This window comes from Mustelus asterias, chromosome 1 (assembly GCF_964213995.1).
Source record: "Mustelus asterias chromosome 1, sMusAst1.hap1.1, whole genome shotgun sequence".
In the NCBI taxonomy this organism is placed as follows: domain Eukaryota; kingdom Metazoa; phylum Chordata; class Chondrichthyes; order Carcharhiniformes; family Triakidae; genus Mustelus; species Mustelus asterias.
The window spans coordinates 126664832-126689837 of record NC_135801.1 but is presented as its reverse complement, the minus strand read 5'-3'; the positions used below and the strand labels follow the sequence as shown (position 1 = coordinate 126689837).

At 42.5% G+C, this 25006-nt stretch overlaps 1 protein-coding gene across 12 annotated transcripts in view; it reads left to right on the top strand.

Annotated features, from left to right (window-relative positions):
* The window catches only part of ipo11 (importin 11), a 548937-nt gene that overhangs the window by 88659 nt on the left and 435272 nt on the right, over positions 1 to 25006 (top strand). For all 12 annotated transcript variants that reach the window (XM_078218342.1, XM_078218361.1, XM_078218371.1 and 9 more), the window contains 2 exons: positions 3276 to 3479; positions 22844 to 22973. In XM_078218342.1, coding sequence (XP_078074468.1) covers positions 3276 to 3479; positions 22844 to 22973 — 334 coding nt within the window. The remainder of the gene's footprint in view (positions 1 to 3275; positions 3480 to 22843; positions 22974 to 25006) is intronic.

Below are 25006 nucleotides of genomic sequence, written 5' to 3'. Positions count from 1 at the left end.
ATAGACTGGTGAGCCCAAGGTTGGTACTGGGGAAGTTACTAGAGTCTATTATCACCGATTTCACAACTCGGCATTTGGAGGACTGAGGTATAATTCAACAAAGTCAGCATGGATTTGCAAAAGGAAAATAATGCTTGATGACTCTACTGGAATTTTTTGAGGCTGCAACTAGTAGAGTTGACCAAGGAGAGCCAGTGGATGTGGTTTATTTCGACTTTCAGAAGGCCTTCAACAAGGTCTCACATAACAGACTACTATCATAGAAATCATAGAAACCCTACAGTGCAGGAAGAGGCCATCTGGCCCATCGAGTCTGCACCGACCACAATCCCACCCAGGCCCTACCCCTATATCCCTACACATTTACCCGCTAATCCCTCTAACCTACGTATCTCAGGACACTTAAGGGGCAATTTTAGCATGGCCAATCAACCTAACCCGCACATCTTTGGACTGTGGGAGGAAACCGGAGCACCCGGAGGAAACCCACGCAGACACGAGGAGGATGTGCAAACTCCACACAGACAGTGACCCAAGCCGGGAATCGAATCCAGGTCCCTGGAGCTGTGAAGCAGCAGTGAACAAAGAACAATACAGCACAGGAACAGGCCCTTCGGCCTTCCAAGCCCGCGCTGCTCCCTGGTTCAAACTAGACCATTCTTTTGTATCCCTCCATTCCCACTCCGTTCATGTGGCTATCTAGATAAGTCTTAGCAGTGCTAACCACTGTGCCGCCCCATGTAAAGTTAAAGCACATGGAATTGCAGGTAATGTCTTGAGATGGATAGAAAGCTGGTTAGCAGATAGGAAGCAAAGAGTTGGCATAAATGGGTCTTTTTCTGACTGGCAGTCAGTCACTAGTGGAGTTCTACAGTGATCTGTACTAGGACCCCAACTGTTAACATATATTAATGATTTGGAAGCGGGAACTGAATGTATTTTCTACAGATTGGCAGATGCTACAAAGTTGGGTGGGAATATCAGCTGTGAGGAGGATGCAGAGATGTTTCAGCGTGATTTGGGCAGGCTGAATGTGTGGGCATCTGCATGGCAGATGCAGTATAATGTGGATAAATGTAAGGTTATTCACTTTGGCAGCAGTAATAGGAAGGCAGATTATTACTTGAATGGATATAAATTGAGAGAGGTGGATGCTCAACGAGACCTTTGCATCCTCGTGCATCAGTCGCTGAAAGTAAGCGCATAGGTACAGCAGGCAGTAAAGAAGGCAAATGGTGCGTTGGCCTTCATGGTGAGAGGATTTGAATGTAGGGATAAGGATGTTTTGCTGCAATTGTATAGGACATTGCTGAAGTCACATCTGGAATATTGTGTGCAGTTTTGGTGTCCTTATTTGAGGAAGAATGTCCTTGATATAGAGGAAACGGAGTACAGTGAAGGTTCACCAGGCTGATTCCTGGGATGGCGGGTCTGTCATTAGAGACACTAAGTTGGTTCGTATTATATTCACTGGAGTTTTGAGGAATAAGAGGGGATCTCATAGAAACTTATTAAGTTCTAACAGGCTTAGACAGGATAGATTTAGAAAGAATGTTCCCAATGGTGGGGGAGTCCAGAACTATGTGTCATAGTTTGAGGAAAAGGGGTAAATCTTTTAGAACTGAGGTGAGAAGAAATTTCTTCACCCAGAGGGTGGTGAATGTGTGGAATTCACTACCGCAGAATGTAGTTGAGGTCAAAACGTTGTCTGATTTTGAGAAGAAATTAGATAAAGCTCTTCGGGCAAAAGGGATTGAGGGATATAGGGGGAAGGGGGAATCTGGATATTGAATTCGCTGATCAAAATGAATAGCGGAGCAGACTCGAAGGGCCAAATAACCCACTCCTGCTTTTAGTTTCTGCGTTTCTATGTAATGGGGCTAAAAGGATCAAAGGATATGGTGGGGGAGTTGGGGGGGGGGGGGGGGGGAGAAAAGGGAGGGGTACAGGATATTGAATTTGATCAGCCATGATCAAAATAAATGGTGGAGCAGGCTTGAAGGGCTGAATGGCCCACTCCTGCTTCTGGTTTTTATGTTTCTATGTAACTCTCTGCAAAAGCATCTTACCCAGGCCGACCCCTCCCCTATTCCCATAACCCCGCGCATTTACTGTGGCGTCACCTGCAGAATGGACTGTGGGAGGAAACCGGAGGACCTACAACTCTACTCAGTCACCTAAGGCTGGAATTGAACCTCGATCGCAGCCGCCCTGTGGCAGTGGTGCTAGCCACTCTGCCACCATGCAGTCCTGTCTTGTTGTAGAATGGGAACTTAGAATAGTGATGGGTGAAAAAAGATGTAATTTTTCTGATCCTTTGAGAGTGGCAATCAAGATGTCTGTTTGTTTATATGTATGTATTTATGTATTTGAGTTGGTGTATGTGAGCATATATGCGTATTTGATAACTAGTGCCACATTTAACATGCAATGGGCTGCGTGAGCATTTCGATCAGTATTGCTTTGTGGGGAACCACTGCTGGTTGAGAAATGAAGTAGCTGTGAGGTCATGTTTACTTTGTCTATTTGTAACCTTTGTAGCCCCTTGATACTCCCCCTCAAACATTTTGGATGTTGATGATGCAAAAACCTGCTTACCGATAGTATTAATAAATGACCAGACACTTCTTTGCTTTGGAAGAATTGCCACCAGAACACAATCTCTCGCTGTTTGCATATTTCCAGGGGGTTCTTCAAATGCATCCAATCATGGAAATGAGACCCTGGATCACAGCTCATCTGATTGATCTCTGGTTATGTATTTTGGGTTCACTTTGTGCCCAGCTGTCACTTCTATATTTCTGGTTTACTGAGAGTTAGTGAACTCCACAGCCTGGATCATCCTCATTAAGATCCGTCCTCTGCATATTTTTAGTCATAGTTTATTGTGTTCTTCAGAAGCGGAATGCAATTTTCCATCTATTTTGATTTTTAGATTTGTAGAACACAGATATTACTTTTTGAATTATCTTTATCCTTTGGATGCAACCGTGTTGATTAAAATAGAGTACAGGCCCCTGAAAGCGTTCACCTTGTAAGCCAATGCATTTCTGATTTGATGAAATATTTTGCCAATAACCTGTATCTACTTTATTTGTTGGTAATTGAAATTAGTTCGGCAAAAACTTTCTTTAAAATCTGAAAGCTGATTTCTGAAAGCTGCATATATTGGCTTTGTAGAGCATAACATCATTGTTTTGTTTTGTTTTGCACTTCTTTCATGGACTGTTCCTGAATTAAATAATTTGTCTTGTTTGTGCTTTATGTCATTACAGATCGCAACCCAAATTGGAGTACTGATTGCTAAAGTTGCCAGGCTAGATTGTCCTCGGCACTGGCCAGAACTAATTCCCACATTGTTAGAATCTGTAAAAGTGCAGGATGATCTCCGTCAACACAGAGCATTGCTTACGTTTTATCACGTCACTAAGACTCTGTCATCCAAAAAACTGGTAGCAGATAAGAAACTGTTTCAAGATGTAAGTATTTTTAAATGTTCAGTGCTAAAGGCTTATATTCACATGTTTTTCATTTAAAAGAACAGCCCTTGGCACTTATTGGCGGAGGGAGGATTTAAGTCTTGAAACAAATACATGGGCATGCAGTTTTATGGCTCCTTTGGGGTGTGGTGGGATGTTCAAAGGTCCATTGACTTCAGCAAGACTGGAAAACCCCGCTGGTGGGATGGGCCGTAAAATTCTGCCCAGGGTCGAAGGGACGATTCATAGGATTCTTGTGAAGGGAGGAGGGAAGGTAGCAAAATTATTTTGGGAGATAATCCAAGAATTGCACAATGTGAATAGGAATTTAATTTAAAAGTAAAGTGCGGCTAATTAATATCTTTGGATATGGGACATGAACAGGGGAGATGGTGGAATTTAAATTAATGAAATCTGGAATTGAAATCTAGTTTCAGTAATGGTGACCATTAAACTATCAATTGTTGTAAAAACCCATCTGTTCACTAATGTCCTTTAGGGAAGGAAATCTCCATCCTTACATCAGGCCGACATGTGACTCCAGACCCACAGCAATGTGGTTGACTCTTAACTGCCGACTGAAATGAAATTAGCAAGGCACTCATTTCAAGGGCGAATAGGGATTGGCAATAAATGCTGGCTTTGCCAAGCATGCCACACTGACAGAAGAACAAAAGTGGTATTTCCCAGGTGTTATCTTAGTGTTTTATTTCCAATATTTTTTAATGGTTGGGAATTGATTACAGGGAACACAATCAAAATTTGCAGATAGCACAAAAACTGAGCATGTTTGATTGAAGAGGAATGCAAGAGATTTTCAGAGGATGGAAATGTTTGGGTAAATTGATCTTATTTGAAGTTTAATGTAAATGAATGTGAAGCCATCCATTTTAAGTGCAAGCCTAAGGAATGAAAAAGATACGCCAAATGGTGTAGATTTTTGGATCTGATAAATACTTAAGTGACCAGACAAACGGCAATTGTATTTTTTAAGCAGAATATGTGGATTTTTGAGTTTATAAATAGGTTATTTTGTGCAGAAATAATACTAAATCGATATACGTTATCAGTGAGGTGTCAATTGGAATATTCAGTTATGGATGAGTAATGTTGAAAGTGTGCAATAGAGATTCACTAAGGGACAAGAAACTTTATTTATGAGGAGAAATCAAATAAACCTTTGAGTGTTTACTGCCTTTATCAGTCAAGACACAGGGGTACGTTTTCTGGTTCCTCCTGCTGCTGGAGTCATCACAGGTGGAATGGACAATTTGGACAATTTCATGGACCATTTAGATGTCCGTTGACCTTGGGGGGAATTTCAGATCTCTGGGTAGGCAAAATTGGAAAATCCTGCCCATGAAACACAGGCAAGGAAGTTATGCTAAACCTTTATAAATCCTTGCTAAGGAGTACTAGGGAGCATTGTGTCCAAATCTGAGCACTATCCTGCAAAAAGGATCTCAAGGCCTTGAAAATGGTGCAAAGGGAATTTAGAAGAAAGAAAGAAAAACTACAGCACAAAACAGGCACAAGTTGTGCCGAACATATCCCTACCTTCTAGGCCTACCTATAACCCTCCATCCTATTAAGTCCCATGCACTCTTCCAGGAGTCTCTTAAAGACCCTATTGAGTTTGCCTCCACCACCACTGACGGCAGTCGATTCCACTCGCCCACCAAATTTGCTAAAAACTTGGGTTATGCAGGGAGAGCAGAGCACCTGGGATTGTTCTCATTAAGAGCGAAGACAGATAAAAGAAGATTTAATATAGGTCAAGGATTTTGATGGAGTAAATAAGGAGAAACTTCTTCCATTACGCATCTAAGACAAGATGACACTCGGTAGGAGCTTTGCAACGTTGTGTTAACTTAGTGTTATTACAATTGTGGAGTTTTGGCTTTTGTCTGCCTGGTTGATATTCTAATTACAAATCAGGATCAATGTATTTTTTTGTTAAGAGCTTTGATCTCTATGAAGAGGCTTGAGGCCTATCCACATTTAACAACTAGTGCTGATAATGTTGCTCATGTTTTGAAAGCTGTAAAAATATCCTACGGCAATAACTGGGACCACCTACAACATTCTAAAGAAATGAACAATGTTTTAAATCAAATAGCTCACAAAGTTCTTAAAAAAAACCTAATTTCTCGATCTCCCAGTGTTGTTAGATTCTTTTGAAAAATTGCAGGATCTGGATCTGCTCTTTAAAACATTACCTTCAGTGGCAACTATATGACAAAAGATCTGAGGGGAAATGAGATTTTCTTTAAACTGTTTTAATCCAGCTCCCATTGAGGGAAGGCTAAAATTCCATTCGCTTTTTAATTAATCTTTGTATCTGTTCATTGTTATTTTTGTGCATCTTTGTTATTCCATGGTTCATAGCTTCTGACAATTTATACCGTCAGACCATGAGATGTAAGCGAAGTAGGCCATTTGACCCATTGAGACTGCTCCACCCAGATGGATTTATCATGCAAAATTTGATGACACCCCAGAAGAAGGTCATCAAATAAGAGATGGAGTAGGCCATTTCGACCCTTGGGCCTGCCCCATTATTCAGTAAGATTATACCTGATCTGTTTGTGGAATTAAATCCACATTCTTCCCTGTCCCCCATTATCCTAGGCACCATTTTAGTTCAAAAACTGGAACTAAACCTTGAAAATGACCCACAAAGAAAGACATGAATAATGTATTAGAAGTACTGAGAGAAACAGGTTTTACTGAGGAGCTGAAGGAAATCCATATGAGCAAAGAAATAGTTTTGGGGAAATTATCAGGGCCTGATAATCTTCATCCCAGAGCACTTAAGGAAGTGGCCCTAAAATGGTAGATCCATTGGTGGTCATTTTCTAAAATTCTTTGGACTCTGGACTGGTTCCTACAGATTGGAGGTTAGCTAATGTAAGCCTGCTATTCAAAAAGGGAGGTAGAAAGCAAACAGGGAACAATAGACCAGTGAGTCTAACATCAGTACTGGGGATGTTGCTAGAATCCATTATCAAGGATTTCATAGCTCAGCATTTGGAAGGCAGTGGTATACTCAGACAAAGTCAGCATGGATTTAGGAAGGAAATGCTTGATGAATCTACTGCAGTTCTTTGAGGATGTAACCAATAAAGTTGATCAAGGAGAACCGATGGATGTGGTCTACTTAGACTTTCAGAAGGCTTTCGGCAAGGTCTCACATAGCAGACTACGATGTGAAGTTAAAGCGCGTCGGATTGCGGGTGGTGTTTTGAGTTGGATAGGAAGCTAGTTAGCAGACGAAGCAAAGAGTTGGCATAAATGGGGTTTTTTCGGATTGGTAGGCAGAGACTAGTGGGGTATTGCAGGGATCTGTGGTAGGATCCCAACTGTTCACATTATATATTAATGATTTGGAAGAAGGAACGAAATGTATTATCCACAAATTTGGAGATTATGCAAAGTTGGGTGAGAAGATGAGCTGTGAGGAGGATGCAGAGATGTTTCAGTGTGATTTGGATAGGCTGAGTGATTGGGCATATGCGTGGCAGATGTCGTATAATGGGGATAAATGTGAGGCTATCCACTTTGGTCGCAATAAGAGGAAGGCAGATTATTATCTGGGTGTAAACTAAGAGAGGCCGATTCTCAGCGAGATCTTGGTGTCCTCGTGCATTAGCTGCTGAAAATAAGCACACAGGTACAGCAGGCAGTAAAGAAGGTATTCTGGCCTTCATAGCGAGAGGATTTGAGTATAGGAGTAAGAAGGTTTTGCGATTGTACTGGGCGTGGTGAGGCCACACCTTGAGTATTGTGTGCAGTTTTGGTGTCCTTATGAGGAAGGATGTCCTTGTTATAGAGGGAGTATAGCAAAGGTTTATCAAGCTGATTCCTGGGATGGCAGGTATGTCATATGAGGAGAGACTAAATTGGTTAGGATTATTGGCGTTTAGAGTGAGAGGATCTCATAGAAAATTTCAAAATTCTAACAGGGTTACACAGGGTAGATTCAGAAACAATGTTCCCAATGGTGGGGAAGTCCGGAGCTGGGGGTCATAGTTTGAGGATAAGATGATCAGCCATCAAAATGAATGGTGGAGGAGGCCTGAAGGGCTGATTGACCGACTCCTGCTTCTATTTTCTGTGTTTCTATGAACATAGCAGGGATCATACGTGTCAGGTATTATAATCACTTCTGTACTCAGAGAATTTTGACATTGATTCCTTTTCTCCAAATTCTTGGCATGACTTTTTGATGTGCACATATAATAATGTATACATTATACGCATGTGAGTTCATACAACACCTAAAGTAATTCCCCTAATTGAATAAACTGATTTTGACAGCATTCAAAACTGAGGTGGAACATTTTATCTGTTTGTTGTTGTCATTGAAAAAAATAAAAAGATTGTTGGTCTTCAACATGAAATGTGTATTTTTCTGTGATGGTTGTTCTCTGACAGACCTGCCAAAACAACAATATTGAAAAACATGTTTTCTCCAGCTCTGCAGTCCTTAAAGCAGCATAAAATCTGTCTCTTAGATATTTACAAGGTTGTGTAATCCTCCTCCTGGGATAGAGGGAAATATTTCTTGAATTATTTAATATGAGGACACATCAGTGGCAATCATAAATTAAATAGGAAAATATTTCACACTAAATGGTGCAGTGTTTTTCATTTTGATGGAGCACCAGCATCGGATCTTAATTTTGAGTGGAGTAACTGTATAGATCATCTATATTCACAGGAGACTAACATAAACTGTGTTTGAGTCCTCCTTCAGGAATGACTGCCATTGCTTTTCCTGTATGGCGGAAGCAATTTGACAAATATTCACCATTTGCAAAGGCTCTGACCCTTTTGGCACCTCCTGTTTTTTAGTTCAACCCTAAACTCCACTCTTGCATTCTTACATTCCTTCCAAATATTGTCTCTTTCCGAGATCCTGACTGTGCTACAATCGAGACTCATTGCATAACTTTTAAAAATTATTTTCACAGGTGTGGGTGTGGCTGGCTAGGTCACCATCTACTGCCTATCCCTAATTGCCCTTTTGAGAAGATGGTGTTGAGCCATCTTCTTGAACTGCTGCAGGACATCTGTTGTAGTAATACCCATGGTGCTGTTAGGAAGGGAATTCCATGATTTTGACCCATGACATAAAAGCAAAGGTAATATAGTTCCAGGTCAGGATGCTGTGTGGATTGGAGAGGAGCTTGCAGTAGATGGTGTTCCCATGCGTTAGTTGCTCTGGTCTTTCTAGGTGGTAGACATTGTGAGTATGGAAAGTGCTGTGGAAGGAGCCTTGGTGAGTAGTTGTAGTGAATCTTGTAGATGTTACATACACACTGCCTGCACTGTTAATGGTGGAGGGAGTGAATGTTGAAGATGGTGGATGGGGTGCCAATCATGCAGGCTGCTTTGCCCTGGATGGTGCCGAGTTTCTTGAGCATTGGAGCTGCATCCATTCAGGCAAGTGGAGAGTATTCCATTACACTCTTGTGTTGTGCCTTGCAGGTGATGAACATTTTTGGAGCTAAGTTACAGTCCACTTAGTTTCTAGCTTCTAACTTGCTCTTGTAACCACAGCCTTTATATTGGTGATCCAATTTACTTGTTGGTCAACTGTAACTCCCAAGATGTTGAATTTAATTTGATTTATTATTGTCACATGTATTAACATAGTGAAAAGTATTGTTTCTTGCATGCTATACAGACAAAAACATAGAGAAGGAAATGAGAGAGTGCAGAATGTAGTGTTACAGTCATAGCTAGGGTGTAGAGAAAGATCAACTTAATGCAAGGTAAGTTCATTTGTGAAGGGTAAGTCTTGCCTCACAAATTTGATTGAATTTTTTGAGGAGGTAACTAAGTGTGTCGATGAAGGTAGAGCAGTTGATGTCATATACATGGATTTTAGTAAGGCGGGTGATAAGGTCCCCCATGGTCGGCTCATGAAGAAAGTAAGGAGGTGTAGGATAGAAGGAAATTTGGCTGATTGGATAAGTAACTGGCTATCTCATAGAAAGAAGTTTAACAACACCAGGTTAAAGTCCAACAGGTTTATTAGGTAGCAAAAGCCATACAAGCTTTCGGAGCCTTAAGCCCCTTCCTCAGGTGAGTGGAAATTCTGTTCACAAACAGGGCATATAAAGACACAAACTCAATTTACAGAATAATGGTTGGAATGCGAATACTTACAGCTAATCAAGTCTATAAGATACAAATAATGTGAGTGGAGAGAGCATCAAGACAGACTAAAGAGATGTGTATTGTCTCCAGACAGGACAGCCAGTGAGACTCTGCAGGTCCAGGCAAGCTGTGGGGATTACAGATTACAGATAACCCAATATCCCGGTTGAGGCCGTCCTCATGTGTGCGGAACTTGGCTATCAGTTTCTGCTCAGTGACTCTGCGCTGTCGTGTGTCGTGAAGGCCGCCTTGGAGAACGCTTACCTGAATATCAGAGGCCCGTGACCGCTGAAGTGTTCCCCAACAGGAAGAGAACAGTCTTGCCTGGTGATTGTCGAGCGGTGTTCTTTCATCCGTTGTCGCAATCCATAGAAAGCTTGTGGCTTTTGCTACCAAATAAACCTGTTGGACCTTAACCTGGTGTTGTTAAACTTCTTACTGTGTTTACCCCAGTCCAACGCCGGCATCTCCACATCTTATCTCATAGAAGACAGAGGATGGTGGTGGATGGAAAATTTTCAGACTGGAGACCAGTTACCAGCGATGTACCACAAGGATCAGTGCTGGGTCCTCTGCTATTTGTGATTTTTATAAATGACTTGGAGGAGGGGGCTGAAGGGTGGATCAGTAAATTTGCGGATGACGCCAAGATTGGTGGAGTAGTGGATGAGGTGGAGGGCTGTTGTAGGCTGCAAAGAGACATTGATAGGATGCAGAGCTGGGCCGAAAAATGGCAGATGGAGTTTAACCCTGATAAGTGCGAGGTGATTCATTTTGGTAGGACAAATTTGAATGCGGATTACAGGGTCAAAGGTAGGGTTCTGAGGAATGTGGAGGAACAGAGAGATCTTGGGGTTCATATCCACAGATCTCTGAAGGTTGCCACTCAAGTGGATAGAACCGTGAAGAAGGTCTATAGTGTGTTAGCGTTTATTAACGGGGGTTTGAGTTTAAGAGCTGTGGGGTTATGCTGCAACTGTACAGGACCTTGGTGAGACCACATTTGGAATATTGTGTGCAGTTCTGATCACCTCACTATAAGAAGGATGTGGAAGCACTGGAAAGAGTGCAAAGGAGATTTACCAGGATGCTGCCTGGTTTGGAGGGTAGGTCTTATGAGGGAAGGTGGAGGGAGCTAGGGCTGTTCTCTTTAGAGTGGAGGAGGATAAGGGGCAACTTAATAGAGGTTTATAAGATGATGAGGGGGATAGAGTGGACGTTCAGAGACTATTTCCTCGGGTGGATGTAGCTGTTACTAGGGGGCATAACTGTAAGGTTCGTGGTGGGAGATATAGGAGGGATGTACAAGGCAGGTTCTTTATTCAGAGAGTGGTTGGGGTGTGGAATGGACTGCCTGCTGTGATAGTGGAGTCGGACACTTTAGGAACTTTCAAGCGGTTATTGGGTAGGCCCATGGAGCACACTAGAATGATAGGGAGTGGGATAGCTTGATCTTGGGTTAGGAAAAGGTTCGGCACCACATCGTGTACTGTGCTGTACTGTTCTATGTTCATTCAAAAGTCTGAGCAGTAGGGAAGAAGCTGTTCTTGAGTCGGTTGGTATGTACCCTCTGACTTTTGTATCCTTTTCCCGAAGGAAGAAGGTGGAAGAGAGAATGTCCGGGGTGTGTGGGGTCCTTAATTATGCTGGCTGCTTTGCCAAGGCAGCGGGAAGTGTAGACAGAGTCAATGGATGGGAGGCTGGATTGTGAGATGGTCATGGATTTTCTGGTACTTGAGTGTTGTGAATGTTACTTTCACTTGTCAGCCCAAGTCTGAATGGTGTTCAGGTGTTGCTGCATGGACTGCTTCAGCACACCTGGACAATTTTGCACATTGGATGCCTGTGTTGTGGTTGTACTGCAACAGCTTGGTGCAGCTAGTTCTGGTGCATTTTTCTTCAGTACTATTGCTGGAATGTTGTCAGGGCTCCATAGCCTTTGCAATTTCCAGTGCTTTCAGCCAAGTAGTCTGATGGGATGATGATGTTGGTGAATGTTACTGAAGAGGAATTTGCAGGATTGTCAAGGCTCGGGGTTTGCCATTGTTGTTTCTGGTAGCTTGGTCAATAATGCTTGTGGCCAGTTAGGTTTCATTCCTTCTCGAGTTCATAGCGGTTTGATGCCACTGAGTTCTTTTCGGCCATTTCAATGAGCCATGTTGCCGTGGCTTTGGAGTTGCACGTAGGCCACACCAGGTAAGATTAGTAGATTTCCTTCTCTAAAGGACATTGGTGACCCTGATGGGTTTTTATGCTAGTAGACAATGGTGGGATTTGGATCTCTGTCCCCAGAGCTTTAGGCGTAGGTGTCTGGATTGCTAGTCCATCAACATCCCTACTCCTGTGCCTCTCCCCTCTCCTATCCTCATTCAATTTTTTCCAGTTTCCAGAACAGTTGAACTCATTGCATTCCTAGTTATTTCTGTCTTGTATAATTTTCAAACTAAGCCTGTCTCACCACTTTCTATAAATGTTATTGCCTTCTATTTCCATCTTTCAACTTTTCTTTGATTTTCCATCTTGCTTTCTTGGTGAGAGCCTGATGTTGGGGATGTCACAATTGGTTTGTGTCTGCCAGGAATAGAGTGAATCCTCCTTTCATTAACCAGTGATTCCTACTGGAAAGGTGTGTGTCAATTTAGGGCTTTGATTGTTTTATATTTATCTACAGTCTAAATGTCCATTTTACCAAATGAAAAATGAATACTAAAGCGCTGTGCTGGAATTGAGAGGCCACTATCAAGTTATATCTCAGCATCAGGTAATATCTTCAGAAGAGCAGAGTACAAAGTGGAAGGGAGGGGATGAGTTGATGCTGTCATGATGGAGAGTGAGAAGAGAGTGTGTCCTTCAGGTAGTGTCATTTCAGGTAGTGATTTTTACTTGTGAATATGTACTTGTCCATTCCTCTCATATATAGGTCACCAATAAGCTTTTAATTAGACCACTCTTCTTCCTTTATCTGCAATTTAATATCAATATGCCTAAATTGTGTAGGATTATCTGTAAGGTTATTACAGGACTAGAAAGGTCACTTTGGTAAATGAACTGGGTATCAAATGGATTATTCCACAGACCACAAATACTACCCTCTTCATTCACAATGATGTCATAATCACTCTGTGAGTAGGAAGCTTCATGAACATCATCTTCAACCATGGTGGAGCCTTCATTCTACATGAAAGGGGCAAGATTGAAGTGTTTGTAAATATCAGTGCAGATCCAGAGGTTTTCATCATAGATGATATTTTGCAATAAATACTGGTATGTGTCCTATTTGGGCATTCAGTGCACTCCACATGGGAGCACTATACAACTGCAAAGAATATAGTTTCCAGCAAGATCCTGGCTCCAGTTCCATGATGTGGAGATGTCGGCATTGGACTGGGGTAAACACAGTAAGAAGTCTCACAACACCAGGTTAAAGTCCAACAGGTTTATTTGGTAGCAAAAGCCACTAGCTTTCGGAGTGCTGCCCCTTCGTCAGATGAGTGGGAGTTCTATTCACAAACCGGGCATATAAAGACACAAACTCAATTTACAAAATAATGGTTGGAATGCGAGTCTTTACAGGTAATCAAGTCTTAAAGGTACAGACAGTGTGAGTGGAGAGAGCGTTAAGCACAGGTTAAAGAGATGTGTACTGTCTCCAGACAGGACAGTTAATGAGATTTTGCAAGCCCAGGCAAGTCGTGGGGTTACAGATAGAACCGTAGAAAATTACAGCTCAGAATCAGGCCCTTCTTGTATGTGCCGAACCATTTTTTGCCTAGTCCCACTGACCTGCACTTGGGCCATATCCCTCCACACCCCTCTCATCCATGAACCCGTCCAAGTTTCTCTTAAATGTTAAAAGTGACCCTGCATTTACCACTTTATCCGGCAGCTCATTCCACACTCCCACCACTCTCTGCGTGAAGAAGCCCCCCCTAATATTCCCTTTAAACTTTTCTCCTTTCACATGAAAGTGTGACATGAACCCAAGATCCCGGTTGAGGCCGTCCCCATGTGTGCGGAACTTGGCTATCAGTTTCTGCTCAGTGACTCTGCGTTGTTGTGTGTCGTGAAGGCCGCCTTGGAGTATGCTTACCCGAAGATCAGAGGCCGAATGCCCGTGACCGCTGAAGTGTTCCTCAACAGGAAGAGAACACTCTTGCCTGGTGATTGTCGAGCGGTGTTCATTCATCCGTTGTCGTGGCATCTGCATGGTCTCCCCAATGTACCATGCCTCGGGACATCCTTTCCTGCAGCGTATCAGGATTCCAACTCACCTGAAGAAGGGGCTTGGAGCTCCGAAAGCTTGTGTGGCTTTTGCTACCAAATAAACCTGTTGGACTTTAACCTGGTGTTGTTAAACTTCTTACTGCCTATCAGGTAGACAACGTTGGCTGAGTTGCAAGAGTATGTACTGTGTACCTGGTGGATGGTGTTCTCATGTAAGATGATGGCATCCGTGTCGATGATCCGGCACATCTTGCAGAGATTGCTGTGGCTGGGTTGTGTGGTGTCGTGGTCACTGTTCTCCTGAAGGCTAGGTAGTTTGCTGCGGACAATGGTCTGCGGTTGCGCGGTTGTTTGAAGGCAAGAAGTGGGGATGGCCTTGGCGAGATGTTCGTCTTCATCCATGACAATTTGAAGGCTCGGGACAAGATGTTGTAGCTTCTCCGCTCCGGGGAAGTACTGGACATTGAAGGGTACTCTGTCCACCGTGTTCCGTGTTTGTCTTCCGAGGAGGTCGGTGCGGTTTTTCGCTGTGGCGCGTCGGAACTGTCGATCGATGAGTCGAGCGCCATATCCTATTCCATACCAGAACTAACCCCTCCATAGCCAAGCTGTTCCACTGCAGACTTACTTGTGATATCTACTTAACAATTAAGAAGGATATCCTTTCCACAAAAAGACAGAGCAGATCTAAATATCCAACTACTACTCTTATCAACTTTCTCCCAGTCATGAGCAAAGTCATGGAAAGAGTCATCAATAATCCTGTAAAGCAAACCTAGTTACCAAAACCTGCTCATTGCTATTCAGGTTGAGTTTTGCCTGAACTGTTTGGTTCCAGATTGCATCATATCCTTAATCCAAGAGAAGATGTTGAGAGGAGAGATGACATAACTAAGAATGACCCTATGGAGCTCTCGTAAAATTGAACTCAATATATAACTAAGGGAAATTAGTCAGGTTGACTCTCTTGATTGCTGGCAGGCAAAGTCCCTGGACATTGCTTCAGTAGTTTCTTGACTATCTTCAGCTCCTTCATTAATGACCTTCATTACATTAGGGATGGAGCTATTTGCTGATTATTAAAAGTTGTCTAATAATAAAGCGACTCATGTCAGACTACAGCAGGACATGGACAATACAGTGCCAGATATCATTGCACCATATTAGCACAGGCATTAACCACCTTCCCCTGAGCTTCAATCACACCATAATTATCAAAGGTCTCAATATCAACATATGGGGGTGGAGGCCACTCCTGACCAGGTCAAACTAGACTAATCATATCAACCCTGGCTACAAGAGCACGGCTGAAGCTGCAACAAGTTTCTCATCTGTTTCATCAAAGTCTCTACAAATGCCAGGATCGTGCCACTCATGGGGACAGTTGTGGCCGCAACAGCACGCAAGCAACTCAGCACTATCCAGGACAAAACATCCACTTCATTGCCCCTGCTACTGGACTCAGTATATATTCCTCCATCTCAGCTCATGGAATCTGTACCATCTTAAGTTTGTACCATCTACCTACATATTACAGCAATTCATCAAATTTGCTTTAAGTAAGAAAAGAGCCATGGAATGCAATTACTTTGATGTTTCTACCCAGGTCATAATATCCTGATTTTGTCACAAATTATTACTCCTTTGCTATTTGGAATTCCCTTGCTATTGCTGTGTGAGCAGTATCACCACATGCTGCAGTTTAAGGTAAAAGCCACCATCTCCTTCTCAGGACAACAAAGAAGGGACAAGAAATGCTGTCTTGCCAGCATTGTCCATAATCTTTCAGAAAGTGAGAGGAGGAAATTGATAGTAAAAAGGAAACAAAATGTGAATGATAACAAATGACCAACTTCCTTAAACTAATTTCTCTACCAAAGTAAAGTAAAGTTTATTTATTAGTCACAAGTAATGTTTGCATTAATACTGCAATGAAGTTACTGTGAAATTCCCTATGTCATCACACTCCGGTGCCTGTTCGAGTCAATACACCTAACCAGCATATCTTTTAGTGGGAGGAAACCGGAGCACCCGGAGGAAACCCAGATACGGGGAGAACGTGCAAATTCCACACAGACAGTGATCCAAGCCGGGAATCGAACCCGGGTCCCTGGCACTGCAAGGCAACAGTGCTAACCACTGTGCCGCAGTGCCGCAATTGCAAAACAAGTGGAAAAGGTGGGACAAAGCAATATTTTAAAACCTTAATTACCATTCCGTAACTTTCTGCGCAGTATCCTATAAATAAATACTGGTATGTATCCGATTTGGGCATCAGTCAGTAAAAGAGCAATTGAATAAATTAATTAATTTTGTCAACATATATCTTTGAAGGTGATGTATTTCTCTTTCAGTTATTTCCTACTCTAGAGACTAATGTAGGTCCATTTCATAACTTGCTATCAGAAAATATATGAATTTCATATTTTTAATATCCTTTTGCTTGACGTGTCATGTCACAGATGAATGGGCTTTCCTATCTGTTGAAAACTTAATGGAACTACATTAGTACGCAATAAATTGCTTCTAAAAATTATAATATCGTGTTCTGAAAGATAAATAGGAAGGTAGTTGCCTGTTTGTGTTACAGTAGGAAAGACAGAACTTATAATAATATGATGCCTTACACAAACATAGAATTTTCGAAGGCATTGGTTTCACAGCTATTTGTAGACAAATGCAGCCGCCAATTTATTTATGAAAGATGCCAGAAACAGCAGAAGGATAAATAACCAGTTAATTTGTCTTTACTGGAGTTGATTGCTGGATAAATGTTGGCAACTACAGCAGGAAAGAGCCCTTGCTCCACTCCACAATAGATGTGTGAGTTATTTTATATTTGCCTAAATGGGTGGATGGGCCTTGATGTAATGTCTTCTCTCGATTTCTGTGACAATGCAGCACTCCCTCAGTAGTACAGTGAAGTGTCAGACTAATTCATGGGTTTGTAGTCTGCGGCTCCAAAGCCTTGTGGCTGTTCAGCATCTCATTTACTGCTCCCACCCTTTTGCAGTTAGATTTGGTTATCATGAAATAACCTAAAAATAAGTCAAGAAATGTAAGAGCCGTGTTTTTTTAAAATAAGGATAAAAGGCTAATTATTATGCTGCAGTTCACGGTTTCAAATTATTATTTTAATGAAATACATTGTGCTCTAAATAGATTTGTTCGAGTGGTATAGCTATATAATTGTTATAGATGATTGCTTTCATTCGGGCTACAGGTTTTATGCTTGTGATCATTATTGCTTCTAATATAGCTGAGATAAATTATTTTGTGTGATTGGCTTTTTAATCACAAGAATCTATAGCTTAAAAAAAAGTCTTAATTCATAAGAACATAAGAAATGGAACAGGAGTAGACCATACAGCTCATTGATCCAGTTCCACCAATTAATATGATCATGGCTGATGTTCAGCTTCAACTCCCCTTTCCCGACTGCTGCCCATATCCCTTGCTTCCGAGACACCAAAATTGGACCGCCTCTACCTTAAAGATATATAATGAAGAAACATTCACAACACTCTGGGGCTGCAGCCTTCTGTCTCATGAGACAATGGTTTGTGCCATAGTGGCCAGCTCTGTGTTGAGTGCCATCTGTTGTGGCTCAGGATCCCCATTTGCTGCAGAAAACGACAATGGGCTGAGAAGATGCATGGTTTTGTTGCACTTTTTTCTCTGGGCTCTTTTCTTGGCTCGCTGAGAATTTCATTTCTGATTGTCTGTTCCAATGCCCTTCTAAACAGCCAGAGATCATGGCCTTCAGTGACTATCTCCTGATTGTCAGCATAAATGTCAACCATCTTCATATTGTGTTTGCAGGTGTCCTTATAGTGCAGGTATGGACACGCACAAGGTCGTGACTCACTGGCCAGTTTACCATACAGAATGTCTTGTTAGTCAACCGTCCCATGAATCTGACTGAGCCAGTTCACAAACAAATTGTTTAAGAAAGGTAGCAAGAATAATCCAGGTAATTACAGGCCGGTGAGCCTTGCATCAGTGGTAGGGAAATTATTGGAGCGGATTCTTCGGGACAGGATTTATTCCCACTTGGAAATAAGTGGATGTATTAGTGAGAGGCAACATGGTTTTGTGAAGGGGAGGTCATGTCTCACTAACTTGATCGAGTTTTTCGTGGAAGTGACAAAGATGATTGATGAGGGTAGGGTAGTGGATGTTGTCCACATGGACTTCAGTAAGGCCTTAGACAAGGTCCCTCATGGCAGACTAGTGCAGAAGGTGAAGCCGCATGGGATCAGAGATGAGCTGGCAAGGTGGATACAAAACTGGCTTGGTCAAAGAAGACAGAGGGTAGCAGTGGAAGGGTGCATTTCTGAATGGAGGGCTCTGACAAGTGGTGTTCCTCAGGGATCAGTGCTAGGACCTTTGCTGTTTGTAATATATCTAAATGATTTGGAGGAAAATGTAACTGGATTGATCAATAAGTTTGCGGACGACACAAAGGTTGGTGGATTTGCAGATAGCGATGAGGACCATCAGAGGATACAGCAGGATATAGATCAGTTGGAGACTTGGGCGGAGAGATGGCAGATGGAGTTTAATCTGGACAAATGTGAGGTAATACATTTTGGAAGATCTAATACAGATAGGAAATGCACAGTAAATGGCAGAACCCTTAAGAGTATTGATAGGCAAAGGGATCTGGGTGTACAGGTACACGGGTCTCTGAAAGTGGCAATGCAGGTGGAGAAGGTAGTCAAGAAGGCTTACGGCTTGCTTGCCTTCATCGGCCGGGGTACTGTGTTTAAAAATTGGCAAGTCATGTTGTAGCTTTATAGAAGCTTAGTTGGGCTGCACTTGGAATATAGTGTTCAATTCTGGTCGTCACACTACCAGAAGGACGTGGAGGCTTTGGCGAGGATACAGAAAAGATTTACCAAGATGTTGCCTGGTATGGAGGGCATTAGCTATGAGGAGAGGTTGGAGAAACTTGGTTTGTTCTCATTGGAGCGACGGAGGTTGAGGGGAGACCTGATAGAAGTCTATAAAATTATGAGAGGCATGGACAGAGTGGATAGTCAGAAGCTTTTTCCCAGGGTGGAAGAGTCAATTACTAGGGGGCACAGGTTTAAGGTGCGAAGAGCAAGGTTTAAAAGAGATGTACGAGGCAGATTTTTTACACAGAGGGTGGTGGGTGCCTGGAACTCGTTGCTGGGGGAGGTAGTGGAAGCAGATACGGTAGTGACTTTTAAGGGGCGTTTTGACAAGTACATGAATGGGATGGGAATAGAGGGATATGGTCCCCGGAAGGGTAGGGGTTTTTAGTTAGATCGGGCAGCATGGTCGATGCAGGCTTGGAGGGCCGAAGGGCCTGTTCCTGTGCTGTAATTTTCTTTGTTCATTGTTCTTTGTTAAATGGATCCATTGAAAACAAAGACAAGGTGGTAATATCAACTGTAATGAACAGTTGGAGAGATGGGTGGGACGTCTCTAGGATAGAGAATTCCAAAAATCTACAAACCTTTGAGGGAAGAAATTTCTCCCCATTTTAGATCTAAATGATCAGCCCCTTGAGAGTGTGTCCTTGTGTCTTTGCTTCCCTTTGGTTGGGAAATCTATCTGTGTCCACTTTGTCGAGCTCCTTTAGAATCTTGTATGTTTCAATTAGAGCATTCTCATTGCTCTAAATGTCAGAAAATATCTCTGATTCTAGAATATTGATCCAATTTATTCAACCTCTCTTCATAGGACAATACTTTCATTTCGGGGACCAATCTGGGAAATCTTTGCTGTATTGCCTCCAACGAAAGCATGTCATTCATTAAAAATGAAGCCCAAAACTGTACACTACTCCAGGCATGGTCTCACCTAAGCCTTGTACAATTTGTACAAATATTTATTTATTCCTGTACTCCAATCCTCTTGCAATAAAGGTCAACATTATTAATTCATCCTAATTATGGGGAGGTGATAGCTAAGTGGTATTGTCGCTAGACTATTAATTCAGAAACTCAGATAACGTTCTGGAGACCTGGGTTTGAATCCTGCCATAGCAGATGGTGGAATTTGAATTTGATAAAAAAGAAATCTGGAAATAAGAATCTACTGATAACTATGAAACCATTGTCGATTGTCGGAAAAACCCATCTGGCTCAATGTCCGAGAAGGAAAGCTGCTGTCCTTACCTGGTCTGGTCTACATGTGACTCCAGAGCCACAACAACGTGGTTGCCTCTCGACCACCCTCCAAGGGCAACGAGGGAAGGGCAATAAATGCTGGCTAGCCAGTGCCGCCCATGCCCCATAAATGAATTAAAAAAATTGCTTTGTACCAATGTGCTAACTTGCATTAACAAAGAACAGTACAGCACAGGAACAGGCCCTTCAGCCCACCAAGTCTGCCGACACAGATGCCTCTCTAATGTAATATTTTCTTGCCTTAACGTGGTCCATTTGCCTCAAATCCCTGCCTATACATGTATCTATCGAGATGCCTCTTGAATGTTGTTATAGAATCTGCTTCCATCACCACCCACGGCAGCACGTTCCAGGCATTCACCACCCTCGGTGGAAAAACTTGCCCCTTACATCTCTTTTAAACTTTCCCCCTCTCACTTTCAACCTATGCCCAAGACTACTGCTGTGAATTACTAATCAATTTGTTTGGAGATGTGGATGAACAGAATCACAGGACTGCTCCCCCCCACCTTACTTTAAATCTAGTTTTTGTATCTGTCTCTAACTCAAGAGTGCTTTCTCTGCTTTTTACTTGAATTTTCTAGAACAATATCCTACATTTGTCAGTCACTTTTAACTGGTGTATTCTTCATGGCAATGCCTCTACCAGTTCTCTTTCTTTTCAAAATATAAAGTTGTTGTTTCCCCTGAAGTTGGTATTCTTACAATTGTTCTGATGAGTGAAATGCAAAAAGCTTTGACAAAATATATTTTTTCAGCAATATTCAGGAATCGTGTAAAGTTAGTATGCAGGTGCAGCAATTGATTAGCAAGGCAAATGGAATGTTTAAATTTATTGCAAGGGGAATGGAATATAAAAGTAGATAAGTTTTACTTCAGCTGTACAGGGCCTTGGTGAGGCCACATCTGGAATACCTGTACAGCTTTGGTTGTCTTAATTGAAAAAATATATGTAATTGCTTCAGAAGTTGTTCAGAGATGGTTCACTCAATTCCTTGGATGAAAGGCTCATCTTGTGAAAGAAAGGTTGAACAGGTTAGGTCTAGACCCTCTGGAGTTTATAAGAATGAGGTGGAACTTATTGAAATGTATAAGATCCTAAGGGAACCTAATAGGGTGGATACCTAGAGGATGTTTCCTCTTGTGGCAAGGCAAACTAGGGGACAGAAATGGGGAGATTTGTTTCTCTCGCAAAGGGTCATCAGCATGTGGAATTCTCTTCCCCAGAAAGCAGTGGGACTGTGGGAGGAATCTTCTCAAAAATGCACAGTGTGTTGGTTCAGGCGAGAAAGTTGATGTGAAGCTCATCGGGCTTCACAAATGGCTTTTCTCGCTGTATTGAACAACACAGTGCATTTTAAAAGGGGAAACGAGGATCAGGTAATCAGCTGGAGCAGCGGGGCCTGAAGAAGTTAACAAACCAGGAATCGTGAGGTCGGAGCACCCTCTTTAAAGCCAGCCCCGATCTCCAACCTAAATAGCCCACCGCCCCCTCAGGCATCGGGGTAACCCCCCACCCCCCCTTCACAGGCTCTGGCCCAACCCGCCCCTGCAAGCGTTGGGGCAAACCCATCCGCCCAAGAATCAAGGCGCCACCCCTCTTTCACAGGCACCGAGCCCCCCTCAGACCTCAATGCAGGCTACCCTGCCCCATCCCCAAGCTGCCCGATGGCAGTGCCAGGGGCCCCTGTCCTGCACCACCCCAGGGCTATCTCTCACTGTCCACCACGGCCTCGTCTTCACGACTGTTTTCTATTTTGAAAGCCAGTAGTGATTCGCGCTGGTATGACGTCAGCCGGGTGGGTGGGAAGCAGTGGTATTAAGCCCGCTAATCATATTTAAATTTATTATAAAATACGTTAATCAAGCTCACACCTTCATCAGTGGGGCCGGGGAAGATCATGTTTGGGATTCTCACTGACACAAATCCCGCTTTTGGCCACTCGCAAGATTTAATCATAGAAACCCTACAGTGCAGAAGGAGGCCATTCGGCCCATCGAGTCTGCACCGACCACAATCCCACCCAGGCCCTACCCCCACATATTTACCCGCTAATCCACACATCTCAGAACTCTAAGGGGCAATTTTTAACCTGGCCAATCAACCTAACCCGCACATCTTTGGACTGTGGGAGGAAACCGGAGCACCCGGAGGAAACCCACGCAGACACGAGGAGAATGTGCAAACTCCACACAGACAGTGACCCGAGCCGGGAATCGAACCCGGGACCCTGGAGCTGTGAAGCAGCAGTGCTAACCACTGTGCTACCGTGCCGCCCTTTAGCAGCCATTACAGGATTTGCCCCCTTGGCTATTGCTGCCGCTAAATCGCAGTCTCGGTCTTTTAATTTATTCAAAGCTGAGTTGGACAAATTTTTGTAAGGCAAGGGAGTCAAAGGTTACAGGGGGATGTAACCAGACCAGCCATGATCTTGTTGAATGGTGGAGCAGTCTCAAAGGGCCATGTGGTCCTGTCCTGCTCTTATGTTCCTATGTTCTGTGTTGTGCTGCAACTGATTTGAGATCTTGCTTATTTGTGAGAGGAGACGTAGAATAGAAGCGTGCAGGGAAGAAATAAAGAAAACTGATGACTGAAAAGACCAGCTATTGGTATACCAACTGGGAGTTGTATAGATGTACATGATAAATGTCAAAGCAGTTCCTGTATGCAGCTCAGCAATTAAACCTAAAGACAAAAATGGCAACAAATATGATGTATCCACAGTAAATTTTTGTGATCATCTTGTGTTCTAATAGCTTCTAGCTATGATAATAAATGATAACACACAAATTTTATTATGTCTATTGCAGTTGGCATCAGGAATCTACAGCTTTGCCTGCTCCCTGTGGAATCATCATACTGACACATTTTTACAGCAGGTCTATACAGGGGATGCAAGTGCCATCCATTCACTAGAAAGAACTTTACTTTCGTTGAAAGGTACTTTTTGTTATAAATAATCTTGAAATAAATATTCTGGCAATATTGTTGCTATTATAAGATGTCGGTTTTAATCAAATTGCAGAAATTTCTTTCATTTTCAGTTGACATTGACTAATTGTTTTTTGGAGTATTTATATAGGTCATTTTGAACTTTAGGCTGACTGTTCAATATTGTATGAACTGTCCAAGATCTCCACAATAGTGTACATGCAGCGCAATGTCTGAAAATTCATGTTGAAAGAATATGCCAGAGTAATTCACTATCATAAAAGTATTTACCTGAATAGTAATCTCAGTACAGAATTTATAAAAATATTTAATAGAATTGACCAACCTACGCAGCAGGCTTGTCTTGAATTTCAAGATTGCACCTGGACATTTGATTTCATAGAATCCTACAGTGCAGAAGGAGGCCATTCAGTCGATCGGGCCTGCACCGATAACAATCCCACCCAGGTCCCACTCCCATAACCCCACTATTTATCTTGCTTGTTCCCCTTACACAATGGGAAAGTTTACCATGGCCGATCCACCAACCCTGAACATCTTTGGATTTCTTTGGTGTTAGTTCTTACCATTCTGGCTAAAGCTACAAACATTTGCTAATGCAAAAGATTAATTCAAATCAGGATTTTAGCTTTACGTAAAAAAAAAAAGAAAATGCCGGAAATACTTGTCTGTTCAGGCAGCATCCGTGTAGAGAGATACAGGGTACTGAAGTATTTTCTCTCTTTACAGATGCTGCCTGATCTGATGGGCACTTCCAGCATTTTCTGTTTTTTATTTCATATCTCCAGCATCTGTCATATTTTGCTTTTGTTTCCACTTCAGGCCATCAAATTTGGTTTGGTAGTAGCATTTCCACCTCTTATTAAGGCACATAAGCCCCCACCAGAGCGTTGAAGACATAACCTGGGTTGGAATTTGAGTATGCGGCACTGTATTCTCATTAACTTCCAGTAAAGATTTCATGTGATAGGTACAGTAAACTGAAAGAAGAAATTCTGCTCTGTATTTGTAACTTCTGCAAAACCCCCCACTCCCTGGAAGACAGATACTAGTATTCAAATGTCCACACAATCAAAATCCCTTTTGGCTCCAATGATGATGCATTTTGAGTTTTCCAAGAACCCCCTTTTTAGCATACCCATCTTTACACTTCCCTTCTTTGATGACAATAGCAGACAAGTGAGGTTAGCTTCCATGTCATATTTGGCACTCAATTCTACCCTTACAGTACCTGCATCGTGGCCAGTCTGTGTAGCCAGATTTGACTTATTTGCCACTACTGTGATTGAGTAGAGAATTTCCTCCAGCAGAACACACGAACAAAGCTATTATTTTTGACCATGTTGAAAGCTCTGTGCCATTGTCATTGAGCGCATTCCCCCTTTCGGCTACTCCCTCAAGTAGAGCTAAATTACAATACTGCCTTAGCATGCTGTTTGAATCAGACACTCTCCATTAACTCTAAATAGCTTTGCCTTGCACATCTTTTTTCATGCTCATACTTCCTCTTGCATCACCTCTGTCCTTGCTAATTTTTGTTAACCTCTTCTGGCTATTGTTTCCCCCACTGAGTAGAATGTAAAATTCATATCTTAATCTGCACTGCATTGTTTCACTTTATACCTCAAACTTTAATCAGCCTTGTGGCTTCAACCTTGTCCTCTGATCTTTGACTGCCCTTACCACCTTAGGGGTGGCACAGTGGTTAGCACTGCAGCCTCACAGTGCCAGGGACCCGGGTTTGATTCCCGGCTTGGGTCACTGTCTGTGTCGAGTTTGTACGTTCTCCTTGTGTCTGTGTGGTGTGTATGTCTGTATGTCTGTGTGTCTGTCTGGGTGCTCCGGTTTCCTCCCACAGTCTGAAAGGTGTGCTGGTTTGGTGCATTGGCCATATTAAATTCTCCCTCATTGTACACGAACAGGCGCCGGAGTGGTGACTAGGGGATTTTCACAGTAACTTCATTGCAGTGTTAATGTAAACCTACTTGTGACTATTCAATAAACTTTACCTATTTAACCAT